At 37.0% G+C, this 13,575-nt stretch overlaps 1 protein-coding gene and 1 long non-coding RNA gene across 3 annotated transcripts in view; both read left to right on the top strand.

Annotated features, from left to right (window-relative positions):
- The window catches only part of LOC106475035 (zinc finger protein 628-like), a 10,496-nt gene extending 3,756 nt beyond the window's left edge, over nt 1-6,740 (top strand). Inside the window, exon 2 of one of the 2 annotated variants that reach the window (XM_022379251.1) lies at nt 3,394-6,740. In XM_022379251.1, the coding sequence (XP_022234959.1) occupies nt 3,437-5,023 (1,587 nt within the window). In that variant the 5' untranslated portion in view covers nt 3,394-3,436 and the 3' untranslated portion in view covers nt 5,024-6,740. Of the gene's footprint in view, nt 1-2,920 lie in introns of those variants that run through there. The other variant, XM_013935732.2, reaches the window with a different exon arrangement.
- A 524-nt stretch (nt 6,741-7,264) lies between these two features.
- Nucleotides 7,265-13,374, top strand: LOC111083042. Its single transcript, XR_002608767.1, has 2 exons — nt 7,265-8,181; nt 8,622-13,374. It is a non-coding gene; the product is annotated as an uncharacterized LOC111083042 (long non-coding RNA).
- The last annotated feature ends 201 nt before the right edge of the window (nt 13,375-13,575 follow it).

Raw genomic sequence — 13,575 nt, forward strand, 5'->3', positions numbered from 1 at the left:
ATTTTTCTATATTGATGCATTCTTCTTCCTTGTCCCTTCTCACTTGGTTATTTTGTTGCTGGGATTTGTTAGGGAGGGACACTCTTTCTGTCCAGCTATGTTAACCTCTCTCTCTCTTATATCAGGGACCTTTGTCTGGTGCCTTTCCTCCACCAAGGTGTTTTTTGTGGGATGATTGTTTAGAGTTGTGGGCTGAGGCCATGCACCAACACTTTTCCTTGTCTTCCTTTGTGTCCTGCCTCTCCCAAGCTCCTTCTTTTCCCATTACTGTCTCCCATTCTCCCACATCCTCACTACTTCCTGTTCATTCATCCCATTCCTCTGCTTCCTTCTGTTTTTTTCTCTGTATGTAAGCTTTAGTGCCAACAATCTTGCTAGTGATTGTTCTCTGGACTCAGAAACAGTGGGAGGACTTTTATCTCAATTTGTGGATCTATGGATTCCATCTATGGCTGACCATTGGATCCCATAAGTTCTATCAGAAGACCCTACTCTTTGTTTTTCTTCTCCTCCTCCTTGTCTTCTTGCCTCTAGATGTTCCTATATCTCATTGGCATTTCTCCAATGCAGTGTCAGATTTTTTGAGCAAGGATGCTATTGAAAGGGTTTCTTGCTCTTCTCTGGGATTTTATTCCTGTCTGTGTGTTGTTGTTCCCAAGAAAATTGGGGATTGGCATTCAATCATAAATCTTTCATGTCTCAGCCACTTTCTTAATGTTCAAGTGGTTATTTTCTCTGGGACTTTGGATGACCAAGGTGGATGTCTTTGATGTTTATCTTCACATCCCATCTTCCCAACATCCTGACTTTATCGTCAGTTTATCCTTTTGGCCTGGGGTCAGCCCCACTTTTATTTGTTGCATAGTGTGTGCCTTCACATTCAAGGCTTTTGATTGATATACCACCATTATACAGATGACTGACTTCTTTTAGCTTCTTCCCAACAGAACTCCTCCAACCATACTCTTCTCTTGGGAGATAGCTTGTCTAGGTTAACTAGTCAAACTGAATGAAGTCTCATCTCACAAACAACCAGTATCTGGTTCATTTGAATGTGTTCTTCAATTTCCGTTACAGTTACAGCCATGGAGAGTTTGATTTCCACAGCTCAAACCTCACCTTCTCTCTTTTGGTTACTTGGGCTTCTATGTAACCCTTTGGGTTGTGCTCTTCTTCTTTTACCGTGGACTCTATATGACTAGTGGAACGTCTCTCAGGATCTCGTGTCCATCTTACCCTTCCCTGTATGATGATCTCACTTGGTGGCTTGACAGGCTAGAGTGCTTTTCTTGAGTTTTTTGGTCAATGGAATTGGGAGGAATGAGCCTTTTGGAGTGCTTAGTGATTTGTTAGGCCTTTGAACATTTTTGTCTAGTTGTATGTGGCACTCAATCTCACTCTGTGTTCCCAAGCCCTGGACCTCCTTTGGGTTCATTCCCTATGAGTCTGTCTTATGGCCTGTCATGTTCTGGGTACCCTGAATATTGTTGTGGATTGTTTTTCAAGACTCAACCAGATATTTCCCACAGAGTGGTCCCTCAATTCTCCTGTTTTTCAATAGCTTTACTCACATTGATGGCTTTGCTACTTACAACAGTGTTAAACTTACCTTATTCTGGTCTCCTGTTCCACATATATTGGCACTGACAGAGGATATGTTTAGTTAGGACTGGTCTGATCTCTTTCTTTACGCTTACACCCTATTTGTTTCTTCCCTCATTTTAACCCCTTTGGCTGGCTTTCCCTCATCCTACTGGTGCCTGCAAATTGGGTTCCCGGGTGGTCTGGTGTTGGAATGACACAGAACCAGCCAACATAAGTCCTGACTCAGTTGCAGTGCAGATGTTATTTTCCTATCCAGTCTCACTGGGTTTGAGATGAAGATTGTTAGGACCCTCTTCCTAATGTAGCCTGGAAGCAAAATTCCTGATACCACCTGATTTTGGACTGGAATTGACCCCTCCAATATGGTCTTACACGCCCTAGCCACACTACACCTATAGCACTTACAAACACCTGCCTGATGAAAGTTCCGGACTGTGCTTGTATCTTTCACCCATCCTTGCAACACTTCCCTTTCTTTCTAAGCAAAGAGTGTACCCTGATACAGATGAGGTGCAGTCTCCCACAGGTGTGCCTTAATACTGTTCTAAGGTATGGGTTCTCTTTGAGCACTTCCCAAAGGAGGTTTATCTAAGTAAAAGTTTGCACTGGTCCCTCCCCCACTTCAACATGGATTTCGAGCTAGGTGTGAGAAGGAGGTTATGTATAGAAAAAAATATATCATTTTCCAACACTGAAAATGGATTTCTGATACATACCACTTCTGGTGCATCTTATTTTCTTGCTTAACCTCAAAGTAATGATTGAACAATAAGCATAGAGGGAACCAGCAGCAACAGAAGGCAGGGTTGCACTTCTGTTGGTTGGAAGGTTGTTGCACACTATTTGCACGTAACAGTGCGCACTATCATGTGGAAATGTGATATTAGTGGTGAGCAAAAAAAAAAAAGTTTGTATATAGAGGGCAACACAGAATCAGAAAAAGGTAGATGTGAGGGTAGGTGAGTATCTATTGGAAATGCATTTTCAATGTTGGAAAAGCAAAGAATATTTAATTAATGGCAAAGAATAAAGTAAGAATAAGTTCAAGATTAGTCGTTTTAACAGAAGATTTGGAACAAGCCTTCGTAATTCAAAATTATGTTATTAGTTTTCTAGAAGGAACTTAACACAGATGTAGAATAGTTACAAGTACCCAGCGGATGATGGCTTTTGAGTTCTGTAGTCTAGTGTTAAATAATAGTGTAACCTCTAGTTATGCAATAATATGGTGTACAATAATAGGAAGACAAATAATTGTATTTATAATGTTATACATTAAAATCTACATTTTCTTTTTGTGACAAAAGTTTTATGGACTTTTTTTCAGGTTACGACCTTGACCATGTTGGATGATTGGATGTCAGTAAACCATAAAACAAATGCAGCTCACAATATCTTAAAGACTGGCAGGACCACAGAACAAACCTGAAGATTTGCCATTCATTTACCATCACATAGTAACCTTCTATAATTTTCAAAAATCCTGGATTTCATGAACAGCAACCCTCCAACCAGTACCATGCAGAATAGTACATATCCTTGGGTGACTCCAACATCTCTTAGTCACAAAAGTTGGCCTCCTGGATACCAGGCCAGTTTAACTGACCTCTTTCTTAAGAAGAACCCCCTTCATTTTGGAACAGGCATTTCTCAGTTAGCTGCAGCATCTAGCTACATAGAAAAAATGTCATCATTCAATGAGCATTCACAAAAGTGCCCCCACCCAGATGCTAAGGATAAACCCTACCCATGTGAGGTTTGCCAGCAGTATTTCTCTCTTTACAGCAGTCTGAAGTCCGACGGAGCCTGCAGTAGTAGCAGCTCCTGCAACATGTCTACTCATCCTAGTATCAGCCGACCACTCAGTGCTCCACCTGACCGTAAACAGGTGCCACCAACATCACAATCTCCCACTTTGACTGCACAGAGCTCCAGCCATCCCCAGCAGGCTCCTCTTGCTCTTCTTCCTCCTCCTCCTCCTCCACCACCACCACCACCTTCCATGCCTGAAAGATGTCAGGCAAACCATGTTGACTCCCAAATGAGCCAACATCACCCCCGTCGGCCTCGGCCAGCACCAACCAAGCAGTTTATGTGTCCCGTTTGTCACAAGTACTTCACTCAGAAGGGTAATCTAAAGACTCACATGATGATTCACACAGGAGAGAAACCTTACTCCTGCCAGGTTTGTGGTAAAAGCTTTACTCAAAAAGGCAATGTTGATACACACATGAAGATTCACACAGGAGAGAAGGAATTCTCGTGTGATTCCTGTGATAAACGCTTTACCCAGAAGGGAAACCTTAAGACACACATACGGAGTGTGCATACCAAAGAAAAGCCATTTGCGTGTGGAGTTTGTGGGAAATGTTTTTCTCAGCGTGGAAATATGCACACTCATGTGAGAACCCATAACAAGGATGATCGTTTCCCTTGCACTATGTGTGGCAAAACCTTTTCACAAAAAGGAAACTTGAAAACTCACATGCAGCGTCACACTGGTCAGCTGCCTTCTCGTCGTTATGGTTCTCGAGGTGGTTCACGTTCCTGCCCCATTGGACCGCGTCCAATGCTTCAGGGCTCCAGATCCAACATAAACCAGTTTTCATCTTTTTCACTTCATGACTCCTCTCCAGCTCCACCTGCTCATGGGTCTCCACAAACCCATTCTCCCTCTCTTAACCCTATTAATCTTGGCAAATCCTCTCAAACTCAAAATGCCCCACCAAGGCCTACTCCTAGCCCCTTTCAAAATGTTCCAAAAGCAGCACCAGAATCACATTCCCAATCAGTTCCTTCTCGCAGCTCTCCTCTTCCTCAGGTATCTGCAAACTCCTCCTTAGGAGGGATCCATAGAACACCCTCATCTACTCAGCCATCATCTGTTTCTAGCCCATCACCCCCCAGCATGTTGAGTCACCCATCATCATCAGTATATCCCCACCAGCCATCTCCAACTCTTGCACCCCATTCAGAATGTATGATCCACCCCATGATGCATAGTCCCCCTGTCAACAATTCTCAGATGGGTCATGGAAAAAGCCCATCCCCTTGTGGCACTCCTGGTCAGCTGCAGTTCTCTGAACAAGAGAGTCGGCCCTTCTACTCTGCTCCGCCCACCCCAGTTCCAGCTCCACTGGCTCATTCCCCAAGGTGGCTCTCTCATGGCTACCAGAGACATTATAGTAGCTTTCAAGCCCCGTCATCTATGAGTTCCTACAGTCCCATCTCTCAACACCCCACTCCTCTTTCACGTCTTGCTCTTCTCAGCTCAAATGCAATGGCTCATCATACGTTAGGAAGTCCTCTTTCTGATGATAAACATAACACCAGCGCTCCTGGATTATCAGGCCATCACATGTCGGACGACCATTTTCACTCATCAACTAGCCCCGACTTTTCCCAGTTGCTCGATTGAGAGAACTAACTTCGCAACATTTTGTAGTAAAGATGCTAGTTAATATGTCAGTGGTTTCTAAAATAGATGATTCAAGTGCGTAGTGGAGAATTCAAATTCATCCTTTGATCAAAGGACAATTTAATCTAAGCGTTTTTAGTGACAAAAAGTTAACTTGAAACGAGAGTATATACGAACATAACCTAGATATGTCACAATCAAATTTACCAGAGTTTAGAATTTTTCTAGTTAGTTCATCTTACTCAAGGTGATAGCATTCCGAGAAAAGTGAACTATACACAGTGTACTTTTCCATTTGGAAGTTTGTTTTTTTCATCTCTATACATCAGGACTTTGTTCTTTGTAAACTCTCTTAATCGTAATAATGAAACGTTTACTGTCACAACTTGTGACCCTGTACAGTCATTTGATACGGAATGGTTTTGTATGTTTCATTGTTAGGAAATCTTAAAGGATGCAGGTAGTGGTGCTTTTGTTTGAACTGTGATAATGCAACAAGACTGGAGCATAAAGATGACGTGGTATACGTATCACCCCGACTCCTACTCTAGGCTTCAGTGACTGGAACTGTTTGGTCGCTGCAACAAGAGTGGTGATTTTGGAAACCGGTGAGAGGGAATAAGACTATTTTTAAATAAGTATCGGCAGGGCTCGAAATTAGGGGTGGAAAGCTGGCGAAAAGCCAGTGGGTTCTGGTATGTAGCCACTGACCATAAAGGGTCACTGGCATTTTTTTTGTTAGTTGATAATTCAGCCCATTTATTAAACCGTAGTTTAAAATAATTAACAACAACAAAAGTGTGGAAATAAAATGCTACAATAATGTTTTGTCAGCGGCCAGGAAAATTGTTTTCGAGTCCTGGGTACTCAATCTGCGTATGCGTGTACATAATGGAACATTTTAGTGTGTTTGTGAAACAAGCATTTGTATTCTGTACTTATTATATAATCCTTTTTGTTGAACACGGCAGCTGTTAGACGAGATTATGGCCTGTTCACTTCAATTTTGAAAATGAAGGTTCCTCGAGTAACTTTAAAGTGGTGCTGTTTGTTAAAAGATTTCTTTACAAAGTAGCAGTAGCTGGCACCTCAACACTTAGCCTGCTGTAGCAGTAACTGGCACAGCAACACTTAGCCTGTTGTAGCAGTAACTGGCACAGCAACACTTAGCCTGCTGTAGCAGTAACTGGCACAGCAACACTTAGCCTGCTGTAGCAGTAACTGGCACAGCAACACTTAGCCTGCTGTAGCAGTAACTGGCACAGCAACACTTAGCCTGTTGTAGCAGTACTGGCACAGCAACACTTAGCCTGTTGTAGCAGTAGCTGGCACAGCAACACTTAGCCTGTTGTAGCAGTAACTGGTATCTCAACACTTAGCCTGTTGTAGCAGTAACTGGCACAGCAACACTTAGCCTGCTGTAGCAGTAACTGGCACCTCAACACTTAGCCTGTTGTAAATTTTGCACAAGTACCTGTATGTTTGGAAGGTGGTGCCAGCTTTATTGTTTATTTGTATATACAGAGTGTTCTAATGATGCAATTTTTCATTGTTGGTTCCTTCTGAAGGAATTGGAGATTGAAAAAACAATTTTTTTTTAGTCAATTAATGTTAAGTTTGTATGAAAGTTTAAGTTTGCTGAATGATAAACATTCAGAGAAAAAAATAGTTCAGACAGTGAAAAAAATGTTTTTGATTTTGTTGAGAAAAAAAAAAACGTTCCACTCCATCCTAAATCTGTTTTGTTAGTTTGTTTTTTTCCAAAGAAAAGGTTGGAAGGTTAAATATATTTTGTTCTTTATTATCAACTAAGATTATTATACACTAAAACTAAAAATCATGACATAAACAACTCTGACGTAATTATTTGTGTTTTTATCTATAGTTATAAACATAGTTTTGGTTGACGTGCAGTTTTCGTTTTAACGGAAGTCAGCATACAATCATGTATTGAAGCACAAGAGTATTATTCCTAAATGTCTTGCCATTACTAGAGTTTAAGAGATTATGCGTTTGGTTCAGATTGTTAGTTACTAATAATTAATATAAACATTCGTAAGATTTCACCTATTATATATACCTGTAGATTTAATCTTTCAGGGCAGCACATTATTCAAAAGTTATCTTTTTTTTACAAAATCAAAAACTTTTTTTTTTCATTATTCTTAATCAAATGTGGCACATACTAAAATGTTTTTGAATTTTAAAAAATTTATATATATTTTTTTTATTATTATTAATATTATTATTATCCATTATGTTCTCTTCTACGAGAAGTTTGCAAAACATTTTTTAAGTTTTTGAGTCATTAAAATCATAAGTAATCTTTAAATATTCGTAGAAATTAAGTGAGCAGAGAAAGATAACTGTCGAGGTAACTTCGTACAAAAAAATTCAAAGTGGAGGAATTAGTAGCACAAATGAGATAAAAGGGATTATATATATATATTAAATGATACACAAGCGTAGGTGACAAACTTTGACGTGCAACCTTACCTTTTTACATCATTATAATTATTCTAGTTCCAGTTTTGTTCGTATTAGTATTTAGTTTCGTGTGTATGTATCGGCTAGCATGTATTTTAGTTCACTATCGCACACTAACAAGTAAGATATATACATTAGGGAGAACCCCCCCGAAATAATACTGTAATGATATATCACTACTCGAAGGATCAAACTACAAAAGAAATTGACATCTTTATCTTTCTTGAGTTGAGGTGGAATCAAATTGATTAAATGAGCAAAGTAATCTATACAAGAAATGAAATCTTTATCAGTATAGAAGTTGGAATAAACTCTGTAAGTACTTCAGTAGTAAAGAAAAATGCCTATTCAGTCCGATACTATCCACAAAATATACACAAGGCTGAAGCATGATCTGATAATATACACAAGGCTGAAGTATGATCCGATACTATCCACAAAATATACACAAGGCTGAAGTATGATCCAATAATATACACAAGGCTGAAGCATGATCCGATAATATACACAAGGCTGAAGTATGATCCGATACTATCCACAAAATATACACAAGGCTGAAGTATGATCCGATAATATACACAAGGCTGAAGTATGAGCCGATACTATCCACAAAATATACACAAGGCTGAAGTATGATCTGATACTATCCACAAAATATACACAAGGCTGAAGTATGATCTGATACTATACACAAGGCTGAAGTATGAACCGATACCATCCACAAAATATACACAAGGCTGAAGCATGATCCGATACCATCCACAAAATATACACAAGGCTGAAATATGATCCGATACCATCCACAAAATATACACAAGGCTGAAATATGATCCGATACCATCCACAAAATATACACAAGGCTGAAGCATGATCTGATACTATCCACAAAATATACACAAGGCTGAAGCATGAGCCGATACCATCCACAAAATATACACAAGGCTGAAGTATGAGCCGATACCATCCACAAAATATACACAAGGCTGAAGTATGAGCCGATACCATCCACAAAATATACACAAGGCTGAGGTATGATCCGATACCATCCACAAAATATACACAAGGCTGAGGTATGATCCGATACCATCCACAAAATATACACAAGGCTGAGGTATGATCCGATACCATCCACAAAATATACACAAGGCTGAAGTATGATCCGATACCATCCACAAAATATACACAAGGCTGAAGTATGATCCGATACCATCCACAAAATATACACAAGGCTGAAGTATGATCCGATACTATACACAAAATATACACAAGGCTGAAGTATGATCCGATACTATCCACAAAATATACACAAGGCTGAAGTATGATCTGATACTATACACAAGGCTGAAGTATGAGCCGATACCATCCACAAAATATACACAAGGCTGAAGTATGATCTGATACTATACACAAAATATACACAAGGCTGAAGTATGATCCGATACTATACACAAGGTTGAAGTATGATCTGATACTATCCACAAAATATACACAAGGCTGAAGTATGATCTGATACTATCCACATTTTTTGGACTGGAACTTATTTGGTGCAATTGTTTACATTTTACAAACACCATTCAAGTATTGTTTTTAATTTAATTTGTTTTTCATTTAAGTCTATTGGAGTCTATTATTGCCACAGTATAATATGGTAGTGAAACTGTCTGCAGGTGAACTAGGGTTCAAACAATTTATCTTATTCAGATAACCTATCACTAGTTTAAGGTTTTGTGTTTTCTCCGAATTGAGCTTTTATTTTATCAAAATTGATTTTTAAGGTTTGAATTCTAATTAACATACATGCTAACTATTATCAGATTAACACCTTGTATATTCTTTGAAAAAGTTCTAGGTTAGTTTTTTGATTGTAGACAAAAACTATGTTCAGAAACCAGAAACAGTAATATTCCAATAAGTAATTGTGGTATGTATTTCAGAAATATAGTATCTTAGAAAACACGTTAATGTTACAAGTGGTTTTCCTTTGTAATTTACTGCTGTAAGTAATGGAAAAGGTGTATTGAAAAATCTGAAATGTTTTCTTAAATTTTAAAATGTTATTGGAAGACATTCATGGTCTTGTGATTTAGAAACTAATGTTTTACTCTACAGGGGAATATCTGGATTAGTCTCTGTAGTCAGAAATTGTCATTTTAAACCTAAATCTTAAGTTTAGCTGATGATAAAGTTTGTACAATATGCATGAATATCAAATATCCCTTATGTTTCAATCGACTCTTGTACTTTTGAAGTCAAAATTCTATTTTATGAGAATAATTTCTTTTAGTATTAGAAAATTATTTATTGGTTAAAATTTCAGTCAAACATTATAATTGATGACTGTATGTAGTATTAGAATCCGTACGTTCAACGTTTCTTTGGCTATTTACTACGATACGAAGCTTAGGAATAATTAGCCTAATAGCATATATTCATAGGACAGTCTTATTGTAGCAGTAACCAACCAACCTTCAGAGTAATCGGTTTAAATGTTGTAGTCCTTCCATCTGTATGATGTATATTCTTAGGACAATCTTATTGTAGCAGTAATTAGCTAAATGTTTGGTATTCTTCCTGTTATTGTAGGCTGTAACTTCTATTTTATGCACTGGTTTGAAAGTATTTAAAAGTTAAATCCTTTCACAAAGTTTTTTAATTGTAATGCTGTTTTTTTTTTTTTTGTAGTTGTCTTCGTGATACTAATTTTGTACATAAACCTCAGTCCAAGAAGTATCACTTGGAAAGTTGTGTTGACTTGAAAAAAATCAAGTTAGATGAACATCATGTGGTAGAAATTTACTTTATTTATTTGAGTTGTCGGTTAAATGTTACTAAAATCTATGAAACTTGAAACGTAAGGGCGTTAATACAGGAATACCTTGTCAGTTTTAATTTCACTTTAATATCAAAGTTAGAAAGGCCGTTAGTTTAAAAAAAAAAGGCCTTGATATCAGATTCTCTATTGGATAATAATTTGACAAGCTTTGTTTATCAAATTCACACACCACTTATCATCCACACTTCTCTTTTATAACCAACACAAACATAGAGTAACATTTTGGTCTAGGAGCTGTTTCAAAATCAACCATATTTTACAAATAATAATCATAAAAGATGAAGGTAAATTTGGAGTCGGGGGGGGATTGACAGTGAAGGTTCATAGCTCTTACCGAGTGACCATATTGTAACGTGTGTACAAACTGAGTAGCAATGCTGAACGAAAATAGTTCATTAGAATTTATTGTTTTAGTTTTTAAAACTTCTAATGTAAACCTACTTCGAAAGCCTTTTTCCTTTTTTTTTTTTTTTTTTTTTTTTTTTTATTTTATACATAATATTCTTCATTCCTCTGAACTCTGATAGTGTCCAAAGGCAAGGTCTCCCTGTTTTTTTTTTTTTCAAGGGTATTTTTTTAATTTAAGAAAGGTGATTGATCTTGTAAAGCTTGCAACTGTCTGAATGGATGTGTTGTGGGCACAAATTATCATCAGTAATATAATATCATTGTTAAAGTCTGAGGTATTGTTGATTCATTCACATAGTAGGTTATTAGTGTAGAAACAGTATATTGTTGACTAGCTGGATTACATATATTATTACTACTAGTGTTATAAAACTATGGTAAGAATTTTAAGGTGCTGAATGGTTCCTGCAGCTCATGCTAACGTTACTAATTGTTAGCCCATGTACTTTTGATGTTAAGCAAATCACAGTAGTTTCTATAGAATATCTTCTCAAGGGTGTGCGTGGCAGCTTTTTACTGATCTCACCACTGTATATTCCTTGTTTTGGTTCACAAACTTTGTCCCCAGTTATACAAACCTGCTAATTGTAACTCATGATTGCACGTGTTTATAGAGTTTCAACGTTTTGAAGGTCCACTCTCACTCAAGTTTTGCATTACCTTTAAAACCTGTAGATAAACCAATCATGATATTTTAAGAAAGAAATGATTAAATTATTTAATTACAATTTATTTCATACTTGTCTTAAAATACGATAGATGGCACTAGTTACCATAAATCTTGACGATTTTCAAAATAGTGAGGTATGAACGACTCTTCCCTGTAGTCAGGTTGTAATGTTGCAACTATTTAAAGCAGTGGCTAACACGAGTTCCTAGGTCTGTTTTCGTATGATCCACGTTGAACTTAAATAATCTATAAAACCCGTTTAAAGTGTGTATAACTACATAAATATACACGAGATGAACTTCCTAGAAACATAACCGGATCATTGCAACAGCTAAAACTTGACAAGTTTTTATGTCAGAATTTGCTCGTGTTTCAGCAACACGTGTCTTCTAGAGCTCGTGCCATCCTCGGGCATGTTGAAATTGTACTATAATACCATTTAAAGAAGAATCTTCGTACTAACTAAGTGATCTTTTCCAGTTATGTGTTTTTATGTATTAAGGAAAGAAACTAGCAGGTTTTCTTTTTTGCATCTCGGATGATTTGGTTTATTGATGATTCGAGTAGAACGTTTTCCTTATATATATATATATATATATATAAGCTTTGTTCATGTTACCTTAACTTACTTTTAAAGGTAATCATATTTTATTTTGTGAAAAGCGTTGAACTTGTAGTTTTAAGCGGTTCTTATCACAAGAAAAAAGCAAGACCCTTGTGTAGTCACTCCTGTTTTACTGAGCGCTTCTGTTATTTGTTCTTCACGTTCTGAAACATGGTAATACCATGTAAAATATTATATTAGCCCGTGACCTATACAAACTAACCACAAAACTTTAATAACGCTATAACTTGGGGTTCGATCCCTGTGGTGGGCACAGCGGAGAAAGCCAGCCGCGCATCAAATAAAACGAGCATTTTTGTGTGGTAGTTGTCCTTCGTGTCTGTATAATATTGAAGTTCAAAGTTCTGAACTGAATGAATAATGGAGAAGCGATTTGTGTGAACAACGATATTATTAGACGTGTAAATAGAAAAACCAATATCTAATTACAGTCTGTGATATACGGTATCACGATCATTGGTCTTAAGAACTTTGTTTTCGTTTATATTTAGTTTGTTTGTTTGTTTTTTTCTTGGTTTCTGTTGATGGTGATAAATAATATTGATTGCATTTTCATTGTTGTATTTCGTGTTTGTTTGTTTCAGAAACCAGTAACTTAAAAAAAAATTCCCGCAACACTTCGCTGAAAACTACAATTATTAGCGAAAACTGTTATATATATTATTACGTGCAAACAATAGTTTTGTGGTTTAGCTTGTATATTAGTCTGTTATAACGCATGCGTCAGACGCTATGCTGTTGTTTGTTTTATCACTGGTGTTTTTATGCTTCAAATGTAATGTTTGAGTAGCAGTTAAAAAAGCGTTTTGGTTCTTAGAATTTTGGTTTCAATGTTGCCATTTTTTTTTATAATGTTTCAAATGTTATATTTACGTAAAAAGGTTTAGCACAAGTCGGATTGGAGAACGCTTATAATTTGTGATTTGAAAATTGTATTGATTTAACTTAATGTCTTATCGATTGTATTTTAAAACAAATGTGACCATAATTTCCAAGAAACTAGCCAAAAAAAAAAAAGAGCCTTTTTTTTTTAAATCCTAATGCACGGTAATAAAGGTTATATGTAGCACAAATTCAGATATTTCTGTTGAGGACAATTGTATGTAGAACTCTTGGGATGAAAGTGTTTCCATTCGACGAGTAAAATTCCTTTCATTTGACGAAAATCTCGTTTAGCCATGTGTAGAAGGCCATATTCACTGAGCATGTTACTTGAATTGTTTATCTTGCTTGTTGTCGATTTTTTTAATTTATTTTTTTTTCTAATCTGGATTGCTGACTTCCCACGCTTTGTAAAGAAAATAGATAATAAAGCTTGTGCTTTATCATATCGCGGGTTGCTTTGCTTTAATTTGGTTGGTTACACAGACTTCTTTAAGCGTCGTCCAGTAAAACGTTATTCCATAATTATTGCAACAGATAGTAAGATATAGACAATGTCCTGTTTTCATTATTTTATAAATATATATAAGCCTCTAAGTATTTTTACTGTCAAGTAGACGGGGGTTGCAGTGGTCAGCGTCTGGACT

The sequence above is a fragment of the Limulus polyphemus genome, unplaced genomic scaffold (genome assembly GCF_000517525.1).
Source record: "Limulus polyphemus unplaced genomic scaffold, Limulus_polyphemus-2.1.2 Scaffold7998, whole genome shotgun sequence".
NCBI classification, from domain to species: Eukaryota; Metazoa; Arthropoda; class Merostomata; order Xiphosura; family Limulidae; genus Limulus; species Limulus polyphemus.